Source organism: Papaver somniferum, chromosome 6, assembly GCF_003573695.1.
Source record: "Papaver somniferum cultivar HN1 chromosome 6, ASM357369v1, whole genome shotgun sequence".
In the NCBI taxonomy this organism is placed as follows: Eukaryota; Viridiplantae; Streptophyta; class Magnoliopsida; order Ranunculales; family Papaveraceae; genus Papaver; species Papaver somniferum.
This window is the reverse complement of record NC_039363.1, coordinates 77051542-77078139: the sequence shown is the minus strand read 5'-3', so window position 1 is coordinate 77078139 and position 26598 is coordinate 77051542. Positions and strand designations below refer to the sequence as shown.

The following is a 26598-nucleotide window of genomic DNA, read 5'->3' as shown; positions in this document are numbered from 1 at the left end:
TTATATAGCCATAACTAGGACAACCTAGAAGTAAAAACAGTTCCATCGTACCTAATAAAAAGGACTTCAAATATAAAATAAACTAATCAGACATTATCTTAAACCATTCTTCATCACTTTTCTTTTCAAGTTCTGCGTTCTTGTGCCTTCGGATATCGCTCTTCATTGCACCATTCATCAGCTCAACAAGGGCAAGATCTTGAAACAAACTCTGTCCAAAATTCTCTTCCTTGATTCATACGCCGCTGCCATGATACGGGATGATACATGACTCCGGGACTGAGATCCTTAACCTGTTGCATTCTTCACGTAACTGGCGATCCTCCTTTACTAACTCAAGCCACTCCTTACAGAATTGGCTACCGTTTTTTGTTGTGTAGAAATTAGTTACTACACGCTTAACAATAGGTTTTTTAGAGTCAACAAACTCATCACCATCCGATGCAACACCATTCCTCCCATATATGGTAGTATATTGATTTCTTGTTCGGGCAGTTGAATTAAGTGAGGTTACGTCAGACTGTTGAGAGGATCCTGCCATTGTTTTCAGATGATTTGAGATAAAAACTTGTAAACAAAAGTACCTAATAACAGTGATTTTCTTTACCCTAGAGATTATTAAGCACAAACGAATCTGAATGATGTCCATTTATACTTATGTTGGCAAACATGTGGAATTTAATGCCAACTAAATATAGCTGGCGTCTCTCATGTTCACCTCTCATGTGTAATTGAAAGTAAAAAGCAAGTTGTTTTTGACTAATTATAATTAGTCAAAAAGTTTTTTTTTTGTTCATTTTTTTCACGTTTCCCAATTAGTCTTCTGCTGGCAGCTTACGGGTTGTGTTACCTTTCAAAAACAAAAGAGATAAGGAAGAAAAAAAAAAAAGCAAATTTAAAACTTGTCCCATTCTTGGGTAATGTTTACACAAATTGACAACATTCCCTTCAAATCCTCTCATCTGTACCTGAAAAGTGAAAACCAATTTCTTTTCATCACATTAGCCACAACACCTCCATGCCATAAGGGGACAAACCGTTACCTCTATCACTATTAAAAATTGTGCATAAAAATGGTCCAATAAATGACAAATTATTTTGGCGGCCTGTAGTTTATTTTAAGTCAAAGCAGGTGGGGGTGTGGGAGTTGGGAAGTAAATGCTTATTCAAATTTCAAAGCAAATGGGTGAGTCATTTAACATAACAAAGAAAAGAAAATTATAAACAAAAGGAAAATCAAACAACTTAGATATGAGTGAGGTAGGAAGATGCTTTCTCAGTCTACAATTCTATACATACATATATACATATATATGACATACAACCCTTAGGAGTGATTCCTTACAATTTAAACTACCCACTTCGATCACATGGGTTCAAGATCAGAGAGCAAATCATGTTTGGAAAAATGTTTTTCTAAAATTCCTTCAAAAAGAAGACGTCAAAGCAATCAACAAACCAACAAACTACCAAAACCAGTGGATGAGGGTTCTTCAAGTATGTCTTTAACAAATCTGGATACTTCTGCCAATGGAGTTATGTCCTGTGAGGAATGGTATGACGCGATTGAAGAAGGTCGTAGATTAAGAAAGGAAACAGCTGAGTTGGGTCTTCCAGTTACGCCGCTGCCACCTCTTGGAGATCTATTGCACTATACATACAATGATCTGGTCAAATGTGTTAATTCTATAAGAGCTGAGAATAACGCACTTAATAGGAGATTGATTAATCGGAAGAAGTATTCTGCTCTACATGAGACTAATATGTAACTGGAGTGGTAGTAAAATCAATCATTTTCTCTTGCAGTATTATGGTAAAAAAAAGTTTATGTAAAGCAATGTGTATGAGTGGTAATTTAGTATACCTTTTATCTTCTGTTCAGTTTACTTGGTAGTAACTGAAGTTGTTGTGCAAGTGCAATGCAGCAGGATAGTACTTCAGAGTATAAATTTACGAACAATATCGCAGTTCTCCATTGCTACTTTGTTGCTCTCCCTTTGTATTCAGCGAGCTTCATACTGCACAACTGACGAAAAACAAAACCATCAGCTTAGGTTTGATTCAGAACAAAACTATCAAAATACATCCCGAATCAGACGAACATACATTCTCATAAAATATAGAAAGGTATTTATCTACCATAATTCAACTTCTTCAACATAGTTTTCTAAGAAAACTAATGCATACATAATGTTCAAAATGTTACCATCTCAAAGGGGGTCAAACACCCATCAAAATTATATTTAGGTATCCCTTTGTTAGCAGAAAAACCATAGTATCTTTTCTATAATTCATATATTGGTCAACGCGTAACTATATGCTGGGCACTCAACAATCATCACACAATAAGTATATATATCAATAAGGTATATATACTTCCAATAAGGAAGTATATACATATGCAGGTCTAACAGGAAACTGGCCACTAGTTAGTAGTTACAAAGTTCCTTCCAATAAGGTAACAACTTCCATATCAATTTATCAAAAACAACAAACAAACAAAAAATATATATCATCAACACCAATCCACAACTTCCATATCAATTTCTCAGCTTCAGTTGAAGTCCTTACATTCACTAGCTTCAAATTGGAGTCCTTCAATTTCTTCTCAGCTTCAGTTGGGCGTGTTTCCATGTTCCTAACTTAGTTCTCTATTCATCTTCACATTCATTTTCTTTTTCATTTTCTTTCTTTAGGTTCTCAACCTGCAAAATCAACAACAAAAAAAAAAATCACAACAATACATAACTTTCATATCAAATTAAAGTTCAAGTCATTCAATTTAAGTAACTAACCTAAAAACAAACCGATAAATCCCATATTAAAGTTCAATTCATTCAATTCAAGTCATACCACGATAGTTTTGTGAAAAAAGTACAAAATATATACGTGCTAATGTAGCAACAAAACTATAGATGCAACAAATACTTACAACAGCTCGACTCACATCAACTTCCTTATTTGGAGGATTGTACGGATATGGTGGATTTAATTCAATACTGTTGGATCCATTGCCAGGAGTCACATCTGGCTTCTTCATTGCCGCACCATCATAATCTCCTTCTTCGTTATGTCCTCCAGGTGGAGTCCCCTGTTCAAAAAACATAAATATCAGTTCAATAAAACTTCAATACCAGAATAGATGTGACATTCTATCTATCTTAATACAATGAATTTCCAATTAACTCACCGTTTTTGTCTTTGACAATGCACAGTACGTATTGGTTCCACCAATCTTATCCTTTATTGATTTGATCTCGGCAGTTAAACACTCCACATGATTCAACATTGTTTTATGGCTATTACTTACCTGGACACTTAACCCCTCCAACTGACCCTTCACTGCACTTTTAAATACCTCCATTTCACCAATCACCGTCATTTTCAAATCCTCCGTATGACCAATCATTGCATTTTTCACAAAAGACTCGAAAGAAGCAATGACCGAAGTTGATGTCCTAGAACAAAGAACATCAAGTTGGGAGCGAGGATGTGCCACACGTGCTTCTTCCTCATCCTTCTCAAACGGATCTTTTTCCTCCACCACATTTTCATTCCCTAACAGATTTTCTTCGTCCTCTTCATCATCCATGCTTCTCTCCTCTAGAACCTGTTCATCCACAAAAACATTTTCAGTCTCTAACATATTTTCTTCCTCACCCTTCTCAAACAGATTTCCGTTCTCCACCACATTTTCATTCTTTAACGAAACTTCTTCTTCGTCATCTACCAAGGGACCTTCACATAACCCCAACATTACCAAACGCTTTGCATCTTCTTTATGCCACATAATGTCATCACACACTTCACCCTGTAATTTTATAAAGTCACTCGACCAAATTAACAATGTAGCAAACAAAAAAATAAAGTAACTAAGGTAGTTATTACTTCATACCTTTGACTCCTCGAAAATCGTAAGTAGAGGCTCATGGTGTATTACTAAATCGCATGTAACACTATGCATATGGGGGCGCCAATTTGAAAAAATAGTCTTGCTTCCAAACTTATCAAGCACTTTCGGCAACACTTCCAGACCCCAAACCTTGGTGAAAAAAGGAAAACCTTTAAAACAACAATCACAAAAAATTAGACAACTAGAAAATATCAACCCAACTGATTCTTACCACCAGGACATGGGCCATTCCTTGACTCTTGTAAGTCACCTCACTTCCAACAGGCTTTTTAGCGTTAATCTGATAATCTAAGGCAGATTTGCTATTATCAATAGTTCTGCTGAACGCTATTTCAGCCCAAGGATAAGAGTTGAAGTCGACGAGGTTATCCACCAGGTACCAGTGATCATGCTCAACTACTTTGTCATCTCCCTTTCCCAGGACATACCTGTGGACAACATATAGTAACGACAATTTCACCTTGTCATCAGATTCCAGTGGGACTTTGACAATTTCACATTCAGCATTAGAGTTGCTTGATTGGTGACATTCACGCGATATTTTTTCCTCCTCCTTCTTTTTGCTACATTTCTTCGATTTTTTTTCGTCGTCGTCCTCCTCCTCCTCCACTTTGCCAAAAAGTAATAATTTCAAACGTTTTCCAGTTACTGGTTTTCCTTCATCGGGGAAATGCTTCATCTTAAGGCAGGGCTTCGTGGCGGGACGAGAAAAATTATGGTCCGACTTCCTAAAACTAAGCTCCGAAATCAATGCGAACTCTTTCTTTCCGAAGGAGAGTTCCTTTCCACAAACCATTACGCGCATTTGTTCACGGTGACCCTTATCACCTTCATCACCCGTGGAGATCTGACTAGCCAATAAAAAATGAAACAAGGCACTAGACCACGTTTGCACCGGCAGGTGCAGTAAGGGTCCAATTGTAGTTGACATAAATTTCTCTTGCTCGGCAGGAGACAGCAGGTTACGCACCCACTTCAAAACCTTCGGGCTCGAGTATGTTGTTACCTTGCACGTATAAGCCCGGTACCTGGCAGGGTGAACAAACATCCTACAACATAGAAATAAATAGTTACACCAATTACAACATACAAGTTCTTAGAATTAAGTATTTGAGAGCGGAAAGCAGCAACATTGAAAAAAGATAAATAGTCGTACATTCCAACTAATCCTATAACCACCTGTATTCAAGTTGTAAAAGTGACTCAACGAATGACCGGTCTAGTTTCCGTTTACAAGTGGCTTATACCAAATACACCTAGAAAGAACAATGCAGCAACATGGAAAAAATAGGATTCGCAGAGAGGCATCTAACTTTCTTTTATATATAAATAACTAAACTATTGTTATTGTCATTGTTCAAATTTAACTTATAGGCTATTAATGCATACATTTCAACATTTGACAGGGAATGCTCAACGGTACCATCGGAGTTAAGAATAAGAAAAAAACAATAATGAATTCATGTATGAAATGAAAGACTCTAACAGTCTAACGGACATTAGAAGAGGGAAAAATACTAAGCCATGATATAGATTCCTAAATGATGAAGCAGATTAAAAATGAATTCAGTACTTAATATACCCTCTCTTTCTTTTGTTATCACATGTCGTTTCTCCTAAATCTTTCAATGAATCTCCAGCAATTAAAAAAAAATTGGCATGACACAGTACATTAGGCTAAATATCACCTATTACCTTTCAACACCATCGTCAGATACCACTCTTTTGTCCTCCACAGTGGCATTCGGTGATATAATTTTCTCCACATGATCAGCAAATTTCACTTTTTTAGAACACTTCTTCTTCTTCTGTCCTGCACCCATAATTTAGAACCTACAAACATATTATAATCGAGATTATTTAGTTACTCAAAGTAAACTCCCGATACAAAGTTATAGTGATTAAGTAAAACTAAGTTCCTATCTACCTAAAACTATGTCCAACACACACATACGAGCACCAACATAAATAATCTGAAAGCTCTAATTACCAAAACAAACTAACAAAGAAAAGGCGACTAAATTAAAAGCGTTATCTGTGGATACCACATCCCTACGGTTGTCTAGCCGCTACCAATTGAACAATAAACTAGGTTTTACTGTGAGCATACTAAATGCTCATAAAATAGTGCTATACTTTGGAATTTAAAGCTCTTAAAATTCACGCAAGGACACTTCAGGTTTCTATTTTCACCGACTTAGGCATCATGCTCTACGCATAATCTCTTGCATACACTCAACTTCAAAATAAAATAAAATAAAAAACAGTAGAGTAGGAGGCGAACCTAATTGATTTATTTGTTTCTTCCTGAATTTATTGATCACCTAACAATGAACAGAAAAATACGAAGGTCAGAATGGTAACCATGAAGCTTAAGCAAACCACACATACATACAATTGAGCATTCATCCATGGTTGTACATAGAGCTTAATCGACCTCAATTTTGTATCAAGCATTATTATCAATGAAGAAAACATTTCAGGCATTGTTTTTAAGCTTAAAATTGCTGCAAGACTAAAATTATCAACGATATTTTATTGTTGCAAGACTAAAATTATCAACATCTATGCAACACCTTAACGTAACTTGCAAGTTTCAAGTTTTGTGTTCTGGATACTGTCACAGTTAAAATTCCCTACCACCCACTCATAAGAACACCAAAAATAAGGAGTTTCAGTAGACCTTCCCTACACCCACCAAACGTTTCAATCTTGCAAATACGTTATTTTACTGACACACACTGTTCTATTTACTTCACAGCTAATTTCCAACCACCCTGGGCTGCATGGGGGTAAACAAGTGGAAGGATAAAGCATTCACACTCAACAAACCAAATAAATGCAATCTTAAATGACAACAGTAGGAACCACTTATGTTCATGCCAGTGTTTTAAGTTGCAAAAGAATCATTGTTGATGGCCATATATCAGAAGAAAATAAAACTTCTGACAACATTTAATCCTACCACCAAGAGCCAATGTTGTAAGCATCATACACTACATCAATCACTATAGTTCCCTGATTCTTCAATCTAAACCATGATATGAACCCTCAATTCCTAGAGTCTATTGTAAATTCTAAAATTAACTCCCATATACCCATCGATTTGTAAAGATTAAATAACGCGTTTGTCATTACAATAAGTACAACTGAAACATCAATTACACATCTTATCACAAAACATAAATGAGCAATTTTTAAGCATGTTATAACATCAGAATAACAAAACCAGAAAATGATAATCTGTGGTAATACCAGAAACTAACTTAATAACAAACTTTTGTTATTAAGAATGTTGTAGCACCAGAATAACAAAATTATAATCTATGGTAATACAATAAACTAACATAACAACATGATAAACAAACTAAGATTCAGTTTCAGAAACCCCCAAAAAAATCTGATTAAAAAAAAAACAAAAATCTAAAGACAAAATCGTATCTTCAATTAACCAAATAAAGTTTCAGAACACCACTTATCATTCAAAATCTTAAACACCTAACCAAAAATTGCCTACTTTCATTTCATATCCAACAAAATTGAATCTTAATTTCAGATTGATAACAAATAAGTTTAAACCCTAAATCATACCTTTTTTTTTCTTCCGCTCGTTCTGACCCTAATATCTTCTTCCAAATACCTGATTTCTATCCATTATTATTTGTTCTTCATAGATGGTGAATTGGGTATGTAAAAATCTAGGGTTTTTCTGGATTTTCCGTTATGGGTATTGGTGTTTTGCTGTGATCGTTGGTTATTCTCTGCTGAGAACTGAGAGAAAGAACAGAGAGGAAATGAGAGAAAGGTTCTAGAGAGAAGGAGATAAATCTCCAGACGGAAATAACTAGGAGGTTAATCTCTCCTGACGTGTAGGTGACTCAGATTTTAATTTTTGCTGAGGTGGTAGCTGACTCAGACAATAGGGTGTGGACCTTTTCTGAATAAGGGTATAAAAGTCAATAAAACCCCAAAAGGGTACTTTAATGTATATTTCATTAAGAATGGAATTTTCAGAAGCTTGTTTTCATAAGGGGCTATTTTCACACATTAAAGTTTTAGAAAACTAACAAATAAACTATAAAAGACGGCAGCCACCTCAAATATCAATAATTTTTTTAAGAGGACCCGAAATCTAATGTAGAGAAAGGAAGTAATTAAAAGAGAGGAATAGATACCCGCCATCATAAGGCAAGGATGCTTATTTATCCATGTGTGAGTGTGGTGTGAGGAGGACTCGCCTCTCCACCAAATGCTATCCCATCCATTCATCGTTTGCAGTACGCTAGCCTAGTTCTTAACTGAAGATTAAACGTATCACTAAAGAGAAAAGTAGTAGTATGAAAGTATTTTCGGTTTCTTCCATTCCAGAACAACATTAATGATTTAGAAACAACCAAAATGAGTTAGGTTATAAGACAGCTGTTATTGCTAATTGTGGTGTTGAGAAGTTCTAATAAGTAATTATGGGGTTGAGAGAAATAACGTAGAAACAACTAAAACGAACTAATCTAAAACCTTTGTAATGGGTAGCTTACCCAATTGAGATAGTAAAGACAAAACGAACCCATTTGTCATGCATGTGGTGCGTGGGGACTAATCAAAATGTATGTACATACATCCTATAAATTGCAATGCCCAAGTACCTCAATCCCCACCAATACACAAATCCCTACTTAGCACATTTGAGAGAGAGAGAGAGAGAGAGACTGAGTTTTCATACTTCGAGAAAACAAAGCCTTCACAACATCACCACTACCTTTCTTTCAACAGAAAATGGCAACTTTCCCAGTCATTGACATGGAGAAACTCAATGGTGAAGAAAGAGCAAACACCATGAACATTATTCAAGATGCTTGTGAAAACTGGGGTTTCTTTGAGGTACCATCATCTTAACTCTTTCTTCTTCTTGATGTTTTCTCGTATGGTTTTACTTTTGTTGGTTTAGAGATCATATGAAAATCTTCTGCTTGTGTTTTTTGTAGTTGGTGAATCATGGAATTCCTCATGAAATGATGGACAAAGTAGAGAAACTTACAAAAGAACATTACAAGAAAAGTATGGAGCAAAGATTCAAGGAATTGGTTGCTAGTAAAGCTCTAGAGGGAGTCCAATCTGAAATCACTGATATGGATTGGGAAAGCACTTTCTTTTTGCGCCACCTCCCAACTTCCAACATGTCTGAGATCCCTGATCTTGAGGATAGTTACAGGTACATCTCTCTCTCTCTCTCTCTCTCTCTCTCTCTCTCTCTCTCTCTCTCAAATGTCTTGTTTCTTGTTTGTTTCTCTAACTTGTATGTTTGTGATTACAGGAAAATCATGAAGGAATTTGTTTTAGGATTGGAGAAACTAGCTGAGGAGGTTTTAGACTTGTTCTGTGAAAATCTTGGACTTGAAAAGGGTTACCTTAAGAAGGCATTATGTGGTTCTAATGGTCCAACTTTTGGGACCAAGGTTAGTAACTATCCACCTTGTCCTAAACCAGACCTAATCAAAGGATTAAGGGCTCACACTGATGCTGGTGGACTCATTTTGCTTTTCCAAGATGACAAAGTTAGTGGTCTTCAACTTCTCAAAGATGGTGAATGGGTTGATGTTCCTCCAATGAGACACTCCATTGTTATCAACCTTGGTGATCAACTTGAGGTAATAATTTTTAAAACACCCCTTATAATCCAGATTAGTACCAATTAATTTTTCAAGATTTCTTACTAATTTATTTTCCTTGCTGTGTAGGTGATAACAAATGGGAAATACAAAAGTGTGATGCACAGGGTTATTGCACAAACTGACGGTGCTAGGATGTCCATCGCTTCTTTCTACAACCCAGGCAGCGACGCAGTGATCTACCCTGCACCCACATTGATCCAGACAGAAACAGAAGAGGAGAAGAATCAAGTGTACCCTAAATTTGTTTTTGAAGATTACATGAAACTTTATGCTGGAGTGAAATTTCAAGCAAAGGAACCAAGGTTTGAAGCCATGAAGACAGTGCAAAACAATGTTGGTATCTCACCCATTGCAACAGTTTAAAATAGAAGTTAATTACCACCTAATAATTACTATCATCATGATCTTAATTACCTTTTACTGAAATTATAGTGTGTTTATTTGGTCTTAATCTCTGTAATGTGAAGTGTAGTTATTTTTACTTATTACCAACAGAGGTTGATGTTAACAAAATACTCGTAGTCTTTTGTGAGTGTGTCTGTGTGTGTGATATAAATTTGTAAGGACTAATTATTAGTCTCTTTTATAAGATTGGAAGTATGAAGAACAAAAAACAGATTGACAATGGAGAATGTGGATTGCATTTATATAAGATTAGAGTGTCCAGTTTGTAATCCTTATTACAGTCTAATGATAATAATAATGTTATTACTCAACTCAAGTGGCTTTCACATCCTTTTATTTATTTGTCTTTCTATATATAGATTATGTGGTCAAATGGAATATAATGTAGAGCAGCTATTAATCAAGGGGAACGACCTTCACCTACTACTAACTTAAAAGAGCATTCAACATCCCAACTGCTTTGACATGTTACTGTAACTCAAAATTTGACTGATCAAAAATACGGGACAATGACTGCTAATTTGTCAAAAGGTGAAGACTTTTTATGTCCTTTGATAGTTCTTTTTTTTTTTTTACTTTACAAAATAATTTGGTTCCTTGTTGAATCTTTATGCTTAACTTTGTCTGCTGTGAGGGAGGCTACATTGATTCACACTCATAAAGTTGATCGACACGCTCTTTTTAATGATCGTGATCATATAGAGCCTAGATAGAGATGGTGTATTGCAACTAAAAGAGTCAAGACACCAACGAATGCATTAGCTTGTGTTGCTGCTCAAAAAACTCCATCAATCTGCTAGTTTCGGAGACATTTGATTATTAGACACTCTATTTCGCGGGATACTTCTATTTTGGCTCTCGTTAATTTTGACAAAAGATATACTCCGAGTTTATAACAGTGTTAGGATCTTCCAAGGGTCATAATCCCTTAAGGGATAGTTACCATCGCTGTGCATGGTTCTTAACTGTTAGTTAATTTTTAATATAAAAATCACTGACAAGTTGGTTAGGATAAGAATAGGAAATACATGAAGTTCTAAGAATTAGGAGCTAGCTAAGTTCTAAGAAAAGGAAAGACATGTAATAAGGTAATAGGACTAGGAAAAGGAATTCATAGTTATATATATATGATCATCAAAGTTGTGGTTGATCATATGAGCAAGATTAGAGCTTGTGTTTAGTTTTGAGAGATTTTCTAAACATCAATAAAGAGAGTTGTCTTTATATAAGCTAAGTTTCATCTTGCAGTTGCCATTAATTGGTATCAGAGCTTGTTTCTAAGCCATGGAAAACGAAACCACCATTGTGGGTGCAAAACAGTTCACGCCACCATCAATACAAGTTCCAATCCTCAACTCCACAAACTACACAGTATGGGCCATGAGAATGAAGGTACTGATGATAATCTACAAAGTTTGGGAAACAATTGATCCTGGTACATCGGACCCAGACAAAAACAATGTTTCCATTGGATTACTCTTTCAAGCAATACCAGAATGTCTTGTTCTACAAGTTGGTGAACAGGAAACTTCAAAGAAAATTTGGGATGCAATAAAGGCACGTAATCTCGGAGCTGATCGAGTTAAAGAAGCCCGTCTGCAAACCTTAATGTCTGAATTTAAAAGAATGAAGATGAAAGACACTAATACTATTGATAGCTTTGCAGGAAAGCTATCAGAGATAGCCTCAAAAGCTGCGTCACTTGGACAATCCATTGATGAAGATAAACTGGTAAAGAAGTTTCTCAATAGTTTACCAAGATCCAAGTATATTCATATCATAGCTTCTCTCGAACAAGTCTTAGATTTAAAGAAGACTAGCTATGAAGATATAATTGGAAGATTGAAAGCATATGAAGAGAGAATCCTTGATGAAGAAAATAATGGAGAAACTCAAGGAAAACTCTTGTACACAAACTCTTACCAGCAAAACTCTGCGACAAGAGGAAGAGGTCGTGGAAGAGGTGGTAGAGGAAACAGAGGCCGAGGAAGGGGAGGAAGGTTTAACTCACAAGATAGAACAACAAGTCAGAATGATCAAAACAAAGGGAAAGAAAAGAAGGATAAATCAAACATTATTTGTTACAAATGTGATAAACCAGGCCACTTCTCGCCTGTATGTCCAGAAAGAATACAAAAGAAGCAAGAGGCTAATAAGAATGAAACAGAAGAAGCAGACCCTGCCTTATTCATGCACGAAGTAGTTTTCTTAAACGAAGGGAAACTAATACCAAAGAACTACGAATCAAAGGATGGAGAAGAAGGAATCTGGTATTTAGATAATGAAGCCAGCAATCACATGATTGGTAAGAGACACTACTTTTTTGAACCCAATGAGAAAATCAAAGGACAAGTGAAGTTTGGGGATGGATCTTCTGTAGAAATTGAAGGGAAAGGATCAATTCTATTTCAGAGAAGACCGGAGAACAGAATCTTGTCACAAACATCTACTTCATCGCAAACTTACAAAGCAACATTCTAAGTTTAGGAAAAGCTACATAAGTTGGATGTGATGTTAGAATGCGACAAGATTATCTAACAGTTCATGACCCAAGTGGAAGACTTTTAGTTAGAGTCTCACGCTCACAGAATAGACTCTACAAGATAAGTCTCATGATTGGAAGTCCATTGTGTCTGAATATGAGACTGGAAGATCAGACATGGAAGTGGCATGCAAGATAAGGACACATAAGCTTTAGAACTTTAAAGGCAATGTCTCAGAACAAGATGGTTCGAGTACTACCACAGATAAACGATGAATCAAGGATCTGTGAATCATGTTTAGTTGGGAAACAAACGCGTCAAGGTTTTCCAAAAGCAACAACATTCAGAGCCTCAAAGACATTAGAGCTTCTTCATGCTGATTTATGTGGTCCTATTACACCACAATAAAACGGAGTGGTGGAGAGAAGAAACCGAACTCTAATGGAGATGACGAGAAGTTCATTAAACGCCATGCAGGTACCTAATTATCTATGGGGAGAAGCTGTACGATACTCCACATACCTAATAAACAGGATACCCACGAAAGCTCTGAAAGACATGACTCCATACGAAAGTTTGCGAAAGAGAAAACCAAACATAGATCATTTAAGAGTGTTTGGTTGCAAAGCATACGCAAAATTTGATTCTGCAACTCTTAAGAAACTGGATGATCGATCTCAGACTCTTGTGAATCTAGGAATTGAGCCTGGATCCAAAGCTTACAAATTATTCAATCCAACAACGAAAAGAGTGATAGTGAGTCGAGATGTGGTATTCGATGAAAAAGCAAACTGGAACTGGAAAGAAACTAATGATGGACCAAGTAGGGATCCAGAAATGTTTCACATGATATGGGGTCAAGTAATTGATGAAGGCGAAGGACCCATAATCATCAATATCAATGGAAACAATGATGTTAATCAAGAAGAAGAAGAGAATAAATGAAAACACTGAGAATTACGAAGAAGAAGAAGAAGAAGAAGAAGAAGAAGAAGAGATCGATGAAATAACTCAACCCATTCCACTGCGAAAATCAACAAGACAGATACAAAAGCCACAGTATCTGGAGGATTATGTTCTTAAAGCTACAGAAGAATGTGAGATAATGCTACTTTCTGTTAATGATGAACCAATGAATTTTCAGGAAGCAAAGGTCTCGACTAAATGGACACAAGCATGTAGAGAAGAAATTATTTCAATCAACAGAAACAAGACTTGGTTTCTATTTGATAAGCCGGGTGGGGTAAAAGTGATTAGTCTTAAGTGAATCTTCAAAATAAAACGGAATGCTGATGGTACTACCAACAAATATAAGGCAAGACTTGTAGCTAAGGGATACGTTCAAGAATCAGGCATAGACTTTGATGAAGTTTTCGCACCAGTTGCTAGACTAGAGACAATTCGTCTCTTAATAGCAGAATCCGCATCAAACTCATGGGAAATTCACCACTTAGACGTTAAGACATCATTCTTACATGGTGAATTGCGAGAAGATGTGTATGTTGAACAACCAGAAGGTTATGAAGTAAAAGGACAAGAGCATAAGGTTTATAAGTTATCAAAAGCTCTATATGGTCTAAGACAAGCTCCTCGAGCCTGGAATACAAAGTTAGATCAAATCTTAAGAGAAATCAGATTTGTTAAGTGCTCTAAAGAAACTCAGTATACAGAAGAGAAGAAAAGGGAACGCTTCTTGTGATTGCAGTCTATGTAGATGATCTATTTTTGACTGGCAACTCCCTTAAGGTGATCAATGAGTTCAAGAGAGAAATGTCATCAAAGTTTGAGATGTCAGACCTAGGAAAACTCACTTATTACCTTGGCACAGAAGTCCATCAAGGAGTAGATGGGATTTAGATTAAACAAGAAGCTTATGCAAGGAGAATTCTGAAAGAAGCAGGACTTGAAACTTGTAATCCAACTAAGATATCGATGGAGTTTGGACTTAAAGTTTCAAAGGCACAAGAAGAAGCAGAGATTGATTCAACAAGTTATAGAAGAAATGCTGGATGCCTAAGATACTTATTACACACAAGACCAGATTTGGCTTTCTCTGTGGGAGTAGAAAGCCGTTATATGCAGAGTCCACGCAAGTCTCATGGTGATGTAATAAAGCAGATATTGAGATATCTAAGAGGAACAATCAGCTATGGATTGAAGTATGGTCGAGGAGGATCAAAAGGAATTGTTGGGTATAGTGATAGCAGTCATAATATTGACCAAGATGATGGAAAAAGTACAACTGGTCATATATTTTATCTAGGAGAAGCACCTATTACATGGTGTTCACAGAAGCAAGACACTGTAGCCCTCTCATCCTGTGAAGCTGAGTTTATGGCTGCAACAGAAGCAGCTAAACAATCAATATGGCTTCAAGAACTGTTGGGTGAAATCAAAGGAAGAGAACCTGAAAAAGTTCTCATCAAGATTGATAATAAGTCTGCAATTGCACTCACTAAAAATCCAGTGTTTCATGGGAAGACGAAACACAGTCACAAAAGGTATCATTTCATACGAGAATGCATCGAGAAGGAGGTCATTAACGTAGAACACATACCAGGAACTGAGCAGAAAGCAGATATATTGACAAAGGCATTAGCTCGGATCAAGTTTGAAGAAATGAGACAACTGATTGGAGTACAAGATATGTCACGGGTAAGGTTGAAGCTTAACGGGGAGAATGTTGGTTAATCTTCAATATAAAAATCACTAACAAGTTGGTTAGGATAAGAATAGGAAATACATGAAGTCCTAAGAATTAGGAGCTAGTTAAGTTCTAAGAAAAGGAAAGACATGTAATAAGGTAATAGGACTAGGAAAAGGAATTCATAGTTCTATATATATATGATCACCAAAGTTGTGGCTGATCATATGAACAAGATTAGAGCTTGTGTTTAGTTTTGAGAGATTTTCTAAATATCAATAAAAAGAGTTGTCTTTATATAAGCTAAGTTTCATCTTGCAGTTGCCATTATTAACGACCTCAAAGGGGCAAGTGGGGCGGCAAAGAGCAGTTTGCTCCTTACTTTTCCTTTACTATATTATATATTGCTAATAACGTGGCAGGAAACAAAACCAGAACAGAGGATTAAGATCTTAAAATTTGAGACTAAATTTTGCATATAACAACTTTATAAACAACAGGCATCTTTTTTCTTAATCAGGCATCAGCTTTCGGAAAACAGATGATACTCTTCTTTTTAATATTATCCCATCATATGATTATGAGAATAACATAAAGTTAAAAAAAAAAAAACTGATTAAATTAACTAGAACACTGGAAAGTCACAATTAACCAATGCATACACGTTAAGCTTCATTCAACTGGATTTTTTTGGAAAATTTTCTTTATTTTAATTCTTCTCTGACAGGTTATAAACTTGGGGTCCTACAAGCACATTATTTTGCTTAGGGGTCCTACAAGAACATATTAGGTAATATTGATATTTCAGCAGACATGAATGGAGCTTCAAACATGCAAAAGAAGTAAGCTCAGGGAAGAATAGAAAGCAATAACTTAGTGGAAGGAATTTCAAGGGTGTATTTATGGTTTTATAGTATTATTAAGACTACTCTACCTAAGAAGCACATGCGCACGTCAAATGGAGTGGATATGGACATACAGCAACTTATGTGTGTACACATATATCTCACCATCGGACACGTGTATACAGAAAGGTACGTGGAAAGCATGCAAGCCAAGACATCAAAACACGATGCGTCGCGAAGCACCAAATAAACCCCTAGGAGTTGCTTTATCTCATCCCCAGAAGAGGAGCTAAGATCAACGGTGGGGAGAAAGTCAGCTGACACGTACTGACAGGGGCAGAAGACACTTGTCTGACACGAGCAGACCCCTCAACCACCCGCATTAAACACTCTGAGCAGTGCACGTGTCGACCGACCTATGGAACGAGCGAAGATGCCTCCGCGGGATCGAGGGGGAAACGCAGACCTCTGCGTGATGGACACAAGACACTAGAAGATAAGGTTCCAACGGTCTTCAGAGATGGGTCCCACATTCCTACCTTATAAATACCCAATCTCCACAAAGGGGGAGGGGGATCGAAAAAACACCAGGAAAGAGATAGAGATAGAGAGAGTAGCAAAGGTAAGGAATCCCATAGTGGAGAGAAATATGTAAACCCCAAGTCATTCAACTATTCGTGTAACCGTGAATAATATAGCAGAACAACAAACCCCGTGGATGTAGGCCTTAGTGCTGAACCACGTAAACCTTGGTCTTATTTACATTTCAGCACTTTACATTCATTTAGTTCTGCATGCATTTACTTATATATGTTCTTTTCCTTTTATATTTGTACCCCATGCATAATCGCTACGCATGGGGAAGATGGAGGAGGCCATGATAAACCCGCGGGTTTTGAGCCAATGAACCCACATCAGGGTATCATCATCGTAATCTCTTTAGACTTTAACAATTGATTGCGGGCATTCGGATCCCGCGTAGTTCGTTTGTCCACAATTTGGCGCTAGAAACAGGGACTTCGTCCCGGTAAAAGATTTATCTTGTCCTGTGATTTCATTCTAATTTGGCATACGATTGCTTCGATTTTATCAGCTCTGACTGTATAGATCATTCGTCAACAGTATTATATTCAAAAACCCACCTTTTGCCTTCGATAAGAGTTAGTGTTCCAAGCATGGGTTATTGTCCTAATCCGTCGGATTTACAATTTTCAGTTTTTTTTTATATATACTAAAGATCGCCTTTAATAAACCCGCTTTTGAAAAATTGTATTTCGACAACTAACCCGCTTCACGCGGACATCCCCGTTTCTGTTTGAATAAATTTTTACAGAGAACGTGTTGTGAGTAAAGAAGGCGAGTTTACGCTAGATTTCGTCAACAAAAAGGCACGTGATGGAGAAGACGCAGGAAGCAGGAAAATCCAAAGCTTTGTCAAAAGAAACACCCCGGACAACCCCGATCATCACCCGAAGCAAGCAGAAAGGAGATAAAACTAAAATGACCAATCGAAGGCAGGATACCACTGAAATCACTTCACCCATGAACGCTAATTCTGTTGCAATGGCGGCTCTCAGAGCAGCAACGATAAAATACGGGGAAGCCGCGGTAGTCCCGAAGGCTGCGGAGGCTAGCAATACCTTCGCCATGAGTCAACTTAACCAACCAAGGGAGAGGGTGGATGAATCCAGAACATTCCAACCCGCGCATCTGCTAACCTTTGGAATGCCGCTAACAAATAACCAGAATCAAACCATACCGGCGGCTCGGGCACCGCAGAGGGGCGCTCACTCCAATTTGGAAACACCAGCAACAGAAGTTGAACCCCTGCCACCTTTAGTACAGACCATGGAGGAGGGCGGCGCCACGGCTGTATCGGCACGTGCGGGGACTCCCAATCAGGGGTCCAACCAATCACACCAACTAATGGCTGAGCTCGAGGAACTGAAAAGGAACCAACAGGTTTACGCAGAAGCTGTAGCACTTTTGGCCAGAGAAAATCAAGATTTAAAGGAGCGGATTGCTCTAAGCACAAAGACCAACCAACAACTTGATGAAGCAAGCTCCAAAGCACCAGAGCCAAACCAAGACTGCAGAGTCGTCCTAGCGACCAATGAAGACGCGACAAGGAGACATAGCGTATCCGACCCGGATTATGACGATGGAGAATCAAACGGAAATGATCTGAAGAATTTAGAACACCAACGCGCAATGGAGGAACTGCGAGATGAGATGATGGCAGAGATCAGGCAATTGAAAAATAAACAAGGAGGGGGAAGGTTAGAAGAGGTTATGAGAGAAGCTAACTCCACGCCCCTGACGCATCGCTTGGCCAACACCCCTATTCCCCTGAAATGCCCTGTCCCGACGTTCGAATGCTATGATGGGTCCAGCGACCCTGCTGCACATGTTCGGTACTACAACCGCGTCCTAGCAAGATGGGGACAGAACGACGCCGTACTCTGTAGATACTTCCCGTCAAGTTTGAAGGGATCGGCGTTATCATGGTTTGATAATCTGCCACCAAACTCCATACACTCATACGACCAACTGGAAGAGAAATTCTTAAGAACATACATGTACAACAAGACTGTAAACACTGGGATGGATAAGCTTTTTTCACTAGCAATCGGCTACAAGGAAACCACGAGAGAATACACAAACAGATGGCATAGGATCTGCCAAGCCATAGGAAGCGTGGACCCAGTGGTAAGCATCAATTGCTATAAGTGGGGCTTGGACCGAATGAGTCCCCTATTTGTTGAAATTCACGGGAGCGTGCCCAAGACAGAAGGCGATCTCTGAATAATTATCGAGAAGCACGCTCGACTTGAAGAAATTCAACGGGAAAACCCGAGGGCATATCCGCAGAGGTCTCACCGCACCAATTCAGCAGAACAAACCAATGGGGCCAAAAGGGGTTCCTCAGATGAGAGACCTCACGAAGATAGAAAGGAACGGAGGGATGAACGAAGAACAGGCGACCGAAAATTCGAAGACCAAGTTTACACGAAACTCAACGCTAGCTATGCTCGTATCCTGCGGGAGATCAAAGGGAGGGAAAACTTAGAATGGCCATGGTCTAAGGGAAAGCAGCCCCCAAGATCCGAAAAGTCTAAAGATTACTGTGAGTATCACTGTTTCAACGGACACCAGACCGAAAAATGCAAGAACCTTAAAATAATGATTCAAAAATTAATTGATGCGGGAGAGCTCAAACATTACATACGGAAGGAGGTTACCGAGGACAAATCCAAACGAACCAAGCCAGTCCAACTTCCGGAAGAAAACCGAACAATCAACACCATCTCGTGTTCCGCAGCCATAGGACCCTCGCTCACAGCACAGATTGGAAAAAGGTTACGGAAGCAATTCGAAGATCGCTGCGAGTTATATAAGGTTGATGGGATAACAGTGGACGAACATGAAAAATGGATGGAATTACCCGTCATCTTCGATGCCGAGGATATCGAAGAAGATATGGAAGACCATAACGATCCCTTGGTCCTGACATTACCAATAGCGGGGTGTAACCTCAAAAAAATCCTCATAGACGGGGGAAGCTCTGTGAATGTCCTATTCTATGACGCATTCAAACGGATGAAGCTCCATGATGAACAGTTGATGACCTCTTATCACACCATCTACGGATTCAATGGAGCGGCCACGAAGCCCTTGGGAGACATTGTGTTACAGGTTAACGCAGGGCCCATGAAACTGGATACCCGATTCAGTGTGGTGGATACCCCTTCCCCCTACAACGCCATTATTGGACGACAGTGGGTACACAAGCTCAAAGAAGTGGCGGCAACATACCACCAGTACCTAAGATTTCCAACACCTGAGGGAATTATGGAGATCAAGAGAGATCGAATCGCTACACGAGAATGCCAGGCCACTCAGGATCATATCAACAACGAGCAAGAAGAACATCGAAAAATCCGAAGAGTAAGAAATCAAGAAACCACGCAAGAGAAAGCCGTAGAACTATTCCTTAAGGAAACCACAGGAAAAGGCTTGATGATACAGGGTAATGTCCGAGGCTCGGAAACAAGTACCTCAACAATCAACAAAGAGCAGAAACACGCCAAATAGCAATTAAAGAGCGCCCCAGTCCTCGGAAACCCAAGGCCTATGTTCACACCCGTGGAACCCACTAAGGAAATCAACATAGGAACGGAAGAAGACCCAAAGAGGGTCAAAATCGGGACCATCATGGGCGAAGGGAGAGAACATTCCTTAACCAAATTACTCAAGGAATATGCGGATGTGTTCGCCTGGAAGTTAGGAGATATGCCAGGGATCGACCCAAAAGTAATCCAACATGAACTACGCATCAAACAGGGCACACCCCCGTTCAGGCAGAAAATACGAAAAGTGGCTCCAGAATATCATGAGGCGATAGAAACAGAACTTCGGAAGCTACTAGACGCAGGATTTATCAAGGAAGTTAAGTATCCTACCTGGATATCCAACATGGTCATTGTTCCTAAGAAAAATGGAGGGGTTAGAATATGCATCGACTTTACTAATCTCAACAAGGCGTGTCCAAAGGACAGCTATCCCCTGCCGAGCATAGATCAACTGGTTGAAGCAGTTGAAGGGTACGAGGAGCTGTCGTTTATGGACGGATACTCTGGTTACAACCAAGTAGCCCTGGCAGAAGAAGATCAGCAACACACAACATTCTATACACCACATGGCCTTTATTGCTATACCAGAATGCCTTTCGGGCTCCGAAACGCAGGGGCAACATACCAAAGGATGGTCGATGCTATCTTCAAACCATGGATTGGAGGAACCCTAGAAGTCTACGTGGACGACATGCTCGTCAAAAGCAAGCTGCGTAAAAATCACCACCAGGACCTGAGGAATATTTTCAATGCAATGAGACAACATCACATGAAAGTAAATCCGGAGAAATGTACTTTCGGTGTCACCTCAGGGAAGTTCCTCGGTTATCTGGTGACGAAAAGGGGCATCGAGGTAGACCCAGCTAAGACTCAAGCCATAGTAGAGATGCCGTCACCAAAGAATCTAAAGGAAGTGCAGAAGCTCAATGGGTCCATAGCAGCGTTGGGCAGATTTATTGCACGGTCTTCGGACAAGTGCAAACATTTCTTCAATATTCTTAAGAAAGGGAGCAGGTTCGAATGGACCGCCGATTGCGAGGAAGCATTCCAAAAGATCAAAGAACATCTAGCTTCGATCCCTATCCTGCAGAAACCTGACCCTGATGAAGTTTTGGCACTGTACATAGCAGCAACGGAGGACGCAGTCAGCGCGGTATTAGTCAAAACCAATACAAAGATAGAACAGCCTATCTATTACGTCAGCAAGACACTCAATCCCGCGGAAAGAAATTATACTAAGATTGAACAACTCATCCTCGCACTGGTATGGGCTACCCAAAAACTGAGAACCTACTTCCTAACTCACTTCGTCAGGGTACCATGCAGAGCACCATTGGAAGCAGTCCTCAAAAGCACAGGAAAAGTGGGCCGAATAGCCAAATGGAACACCCATCTGGACCAATTCAACATCATTCATGAAATTCAACATTCTCAGAAGTCCCAAGTTCTGGCAGATTTCTTAGCAGACCTCCCTCTAGACAACGACGAAGAGATCAAGGGAATACCAGAAGCCGAGGAAGCAATCAGGGATCCAATGGATATCCTCGAACCTGCGAGTCATAGACAATGGGAAGTCTTCGTCGACGGATCTAAAAATAAGGAAGGGGCAGGAATAGGTATTGTCATCATCACCCCAACTGGAGAAAGGATCATACATGCACTTAGATTGGAATTCAAAGAGCATACCAATAACATTGTTGAATACGAAGCTGTCATACATGCCCTACGTATAATAATAGAGATGGGGGTAACCGATGTAAGGCTGACAAGTGATTCGCAGCTGGTCATACGGCAAATCGCGCTCGAATATAATGTGTACGATGACACCCTTTCAGCTTACATGGCATTGGTCCAAACATTGGCTTCACAAATCCCGAACATTAAGTTCCGGCACTTATGCAGAAGGGACCTCAGGCATGCGGATGCCCTAGCATACATATCATCCATGTTGAGGGATAAAAATGCCGAAGGTATTAAAATAGCAAGGGTATACGAGCCTTCGATTGCATCTCAATTCTCCTTCGCTACCAATCAAGATACGATGGAAGAATATATGGAAGACCAAGTAGGAGAAGACATCCATAACGACTTTGATGAAGAAGACATCTTGTCAAAAGCAAATCAAGACGAAGATTTCAACAATGAAGATGACTGGAGGGTGACAATACATGCCTTCCTCGACAAAGGAAGCCTACCTACGGATCGGAAGCAAGCTAGAAAGACGCTCTCCAAAGTGGGAAGATACGATCTTCGGGACGGGGTCCTATATAGGAAATCTTTCCTCGGACCATTACTACGCTGCTTATCCCGAAAAGAAGGGCATCGAATTCTAAAGGATATCCATTATGGTGATGCAGGGAATCATAGCGGTATGAGATCACTAGCTGACAAGGAAAAAACGCAAGGATATTACTGGCCGACCATGATACAAGATGCTGTGAGGATGTCCCGACGATGCGAAGAATGTCAGCGCTTCGCGAAAAAAATCCACGCGCCGGCAACATTGCTAAACTCTGTCGATAGCCCGTGGCCATTTGCAAAATGGGGAGTACACATCGTCGGGCCTTTCATCGAAGGATCCAGGAAGAGACGATTTTTGATAGTAGCCACGGACTACTTCAGTAAATGGGTGGAGGCTAAGGCCTTAGCCAGGATCAGAGACGCGGATGTGTTCACTTTCATATTCCAGAACATCATTTGCAGATTTGGTATACCTGCTGAAATTGTGTCTGATAACGGCAAGCAATTACAGGGAAAAAATATAGACATGCTCTTCGACACCTTTAAAATAAGAAAGAACAAGTCCACCCCCTTATACCCTCAAAGCAACGGACAAGCGGAAGCTACCAACAAGACCCTCGCCCTTATACTCAAAAAACAATTAGACGAGCATAAGGGAAGATGGTGCGAACAACTGCACAATGTCTTGTGGGCATACAGGACAACACGAAGGTCCGCTACCGGAGAATCCCCGTTTCTTCTTACTTATGGAGCTGAAGCAGTCATACCTACAGAAATCCTTATGCCAACCACGAAGACTAAAGCCTGGGAGAAAAACCTAACAACAGACATGATGTTAGAAAGGTTGGACGACTTGGAGGGAAGAAGGGAAGTAGCATTGCAAAAGATGGAAAATTATCAACGAAGACTAGCAAGGGAGTACAACAAAAAGGTAAAGCTACGAAATTTTGTAGAAGGACAGTATGTGTTGAGAACAATCCCACGATATCAGCAAGAAAAGAAATGGGGAAAGTTAGCACCTACATGGGGAGGACCGTTTATGATCCACGACATTGCGGGTAACGGTTCTTACTACCTTCGTAATCTAAAAGGTGAGGTCCTCCGGCATCCTTGGAATGCTAAATGGCTCAAACCATACTTCCCATAGAAGCAACGCAGATTTGAATCTGCTGGGAATATACCAGAAGAAGAAAGGAGCCTCCCCGCCCAACATGTTTCTATCTCTGGAAGAGGAATTGCAGACCTCAACTTATCAATTAAACAAGCTTTTAAATTATCAAGTCTGTGGAATCTACCTACAATATTGGGGAAAGTAGTTAATCTACAATCTCTCAGGGCTCCCCCATCAGTGTCCATAAGTGTAGGACCAGGGGGAAGGCACCCAGCAGAAAGAGATACCCAACCAATCTTAAGGCAACGGGTCGACGGAATGGGTGCGTACATATTTTACGCTCCATATCCTAGAACGTTGCCCCGGCCCCCACCGTCTGGGAATCCTCTGGCCCAGGATTTGCCAGCGGGGTGACAGGTCTCAAGACGATCACGAAGGTACCTTCCTTTCGTATCGCACTCAAAAACACTTAACTTTTGTTTTGATTTTTCACAAACTTAAAATACAAAAACATTGTAGGTATATCAAGAAGAGAATTCATTTCATAAAGGGTGATTACAAGAAGTGAACGGCCAAAGCCAGAAAAACCTAACAACAGATATGATGTTAGAAAGGTTGGACGACTTGGAGGGAAGAAGGGAAGTAGCATTGCAAAAGATGGAAAATTATCAACGAAGACTAGCAAGGGAGTACAACAAAAAGGTAAAGCTACGAAATTTTGTAGAAGGACAGTATGTGTTGAGAACAATCCCACGATATCAGCAAGAAAAGAAATGGGGAAAGTTAGCACCTACGTGGGGAGGACCGTTTATGATCCACGACATTGCGGGTAATGGTTCTTACTACCTTCGTAATCTAAAAGGTGAGGTCCTCCGGCATCCTTGGAATGCTAAATGGCTCAAACCATACTTCCCATAGAAGCAACGCAGATTTGAATCTGCTGGGAATATACCAGAAGAAGAAAGGAGCCTCCCCGCCCAACATGTTTCTATCTCTGGAAGAGGAATTGCAGACCTCAACTTATCAATTAAACAAGCTTTTAAATTATCAAGTCTGTGGAATCTACCTACAATATTGGGGAAAGTAGTTAATCTACAATCTCTCAGGGCTCCCCCATCAGTGTCCATAAGTGTAGGACCAGGGGGAAGGCACCCAGCAGAAAGAGATACCCAACCAATCTTAAGGCAACGGGTCGACGGAATGGGTGCGTACATATTTTACGCCCCATATCCTAGAACGTTGCCCCGGCCCCCACCGTCTGGGAATCCTCTGGCCCAGGATTTGCCAGCGGGGTGACAGGTCTCAAGACGATCACGAAGGTACCTTCCTTTCGTATCGCACTCAAAAACACTTAACTTTTGTTTTGATTTTTCACAAACTTAAAATACAAAAACATTGTAGGTATATCAAGAAGAGAATTCATTTCATAAAGGGTGATTACAAGAAGTGAACGGCCAAAGCCAAGGATACACAATCAAAAAACATTCCTTTTACATCGTTACAAAAAGCACAATTATGCCGCGGACCCTATAGAACGCTGCCATCTCTACCTAGGTGGCGGTCCCGTCATCCGGATTCTTCCTCAGACTTGATGGGACGCTCCCACCAGAAGAGGGGCCCGAGGAGCTGGGCAATGCAGCAGGAACGGGACGACGAGGGTCGTTCTTCACGAGACCATGTTCATTCCTTAGGCCAAGCTCTATCCTCTCCAGCATCTTGTTCGTCTCCTCAGCCAATTGACAACGAGCCTTATGTTTAATAACTGTTGTCCGCTGTTGGGCTTGGGATAATAACGAGGATAGCCGATTCACTTCTCTGGAAGCAGCACCAACGGCCTCCTCGCGGGTGGCTGCTAAATTCTTGAAGTGATTGGTTTGTTCCTTTTGCTGTGCTAAGGAAGATTGAGCCTTTTCAAGTTCTTCATTTGTGATGCGAAGCCGTTCCTCGAGCCCTGAAAAAGACAACACCACGGAGTTAGCGTAGAAAACTAACAAGATCACACTCGATGAATTGGGATTATACCTTCGACACAAGCCGAAGCCTCTTCATATTCATTAACAACCGCATCTCGCGCTTCATCAAGATGATCATATTCCGCGGATAATTTCTTATAGTCTAGTTGAAGGTTGGTGAGAGTAAATTGACAGGCATCTAATTCTACCTGCTTCATCGAGTCCATATGACGAAGGTGGTCGACCTCTTTATTTATCTCTGAGACCCCTTTGCTGAGTCTATACATGCACACTTCAAGATTCCTCTCAGACTCAGCAAGACGGGCTACATCGGCACGAGACGCGGAAAGAGCATTGCTGAGAGCATAGACTTCAGCACGAGCATCATCTCGTTCCCTGGCAAGACCAAGCATATTATCTTGGACCACTGAAAGAGGAATGGACCGCGCCGTCTGTAATTCTTCTTCCAATAGCTGAATCCTAGATTCCAACAAGGAAGTACGCTCGCGGGATTCCCGCAGATTATCACTGGTCCACAGCAGTGTGCCATCAAATAAAGCACGATCATGGTTGTACAGATTTTGCATGTCGACCATCTGAACATGCCGCGCGCGCCATACTTCAGCCCGAGCATCCCATTTCCTAGCCTCACTCTTAATCTTCTCAACCAAATCTCTAATACGAGATTTTTGCCGAGCTCTTTCATTTCGAAGCCATACCAGCTCGGGGATGCCACCCACTGGACATAGGGTGGGGAGACTCAGACAGAACAACTAAGAGAAAAGAATGACGACAAACGGCGAAGGAAAAGAACCAAACCTGTGAAAGTGGAAACTTGGCTACGAGTTTGCTCTAACTCAGCGCGCACTGCAATAAGTTCTGAACGAAGATCAGCCTCTGCTTCACCCAGTCTTTCTTTCTCCTTGAGGCTTTTCTTCAGCTCTTCTATTTCCACCTCCGCCGCAGATAATTCCTTTTCCCGATGACGAAGCTTAGCCTCGAGCTTCAGAGATTTTGCTTTAAAGAACTGATATAGCACGTGGTTGCAATGCTCGCTCCTCATCATCTACACATCAAAATGACAAAACATTATTCAACCGAAGCGTCCTATTCTCACGAACAAGAATGTACGAAAATATACCTCCAGCACACGCTGTTGCGGGAAGCCATATTGATACCCGTCGGCAATAGCCATCATATCG

General features: G+C 39.9%; 2 protein-coding genes across 2 annotated transcripts; one reads left to right on the top strand and one right to left on the bottom strand.

The window, feature by feature from the left end:
- Window positions 1-2356: 2356 nt before the first annotated feature.
- On the bottom strand, window positions 2357-5736 carry LOC113290957. Its single transcript, XM_026540538.1, has 6 exons — window positions 5609-5736; window positions 4125-4962; window positions 3896-4042; window positions 3191-3811; window positions 2933-3091; window positions 2357-2705 (listed from the first exon to the last, which is right to left on the bottom strand). Exons 1-6 carry the CDS (start codon window positions 5734-5736, stop codon window positions 2652-2654), a joined length of 1947 nt encoding a protein of 648 aa, XP_026396323.1. The 3' UTR covers window positions 2357-2651.
- A 2810-nt stretch (window positions 5737-8546) lies between these two features.
- On the top strand, window positions 8547-10234 carry LOC113288051 (1-aminocyclopropane-1-carboxylate oxidase 3-like). Its single transcript, XM_026536992.1, has 4 exons — window positions 8547-8791; window positions 8896-9122; window positions 9225-9558; window positions 9649-10234. Exons 1-4 carry the CDS (start codon window positions 8687-8689, stop codon window positions 9943-9945), a joined length of 963 nt encoding a protein of 320 aa, XP_026392777.1. The 5' UTR covers window positions 8547-8686; the 3' UTR covers window positions 9946-10234.
- The last annotated feature ends 16364 nt before the right edge of the window (window positions 10235-26598 follow it).

What these genes read in the sequence shown, in the direction of transcription:
- LOC113290957 (XM_026540538.1), bottom strand. Translation starts at nt 5,736, where the DNA reads ATGGGTGCAGGACAGAAGAAGAAGAAGTGTTCTAAAAAAGTGAAATTT. An exon ending in TCTGACGATGGTGTTGAAAG is followed by an intron (nt 4,963 to 5,608) that starts GTAATAGGTGAT and finishes TCTATGTTGTAG; the next exon opens with GATGTTTGTTCACCCTGCCA. An exon ending in GAATGGCCCATGTCCTGGTG is followed by an intron (nt 4,043 to 4,124) that starts GTAAGAATCAGT and finishes TTTTTCACCAAG; the next exon opens with GTTTGGGGTCTGGAAGTGTT.
- LOC113288051 (XM_026536992.1), top strand. Translation starts at nt 8,687, where the DNA reads ATGGCAACTTTCCCAGTCATTGACATGGAGAAACTCAATGGTGAAGAA. An exon ending in AAAACTGGGGTTTCTTTGAG is followed by an intron (nt 8,792 to 8,895) that starts GTACCATCATCT and finishes TGTTTTTTGTAG; the next exon opens with TTGGTGAATCATGGAATTCC. An exon ending in ACCTTGGTGATCAACTTGAG is followed by an intron (nt 9,559 to 9,648) that starts GTAATAATTTTT and finishes CTTGCTGTGTAG; the next exon opens with GTGATAACAAATGGGAAATA.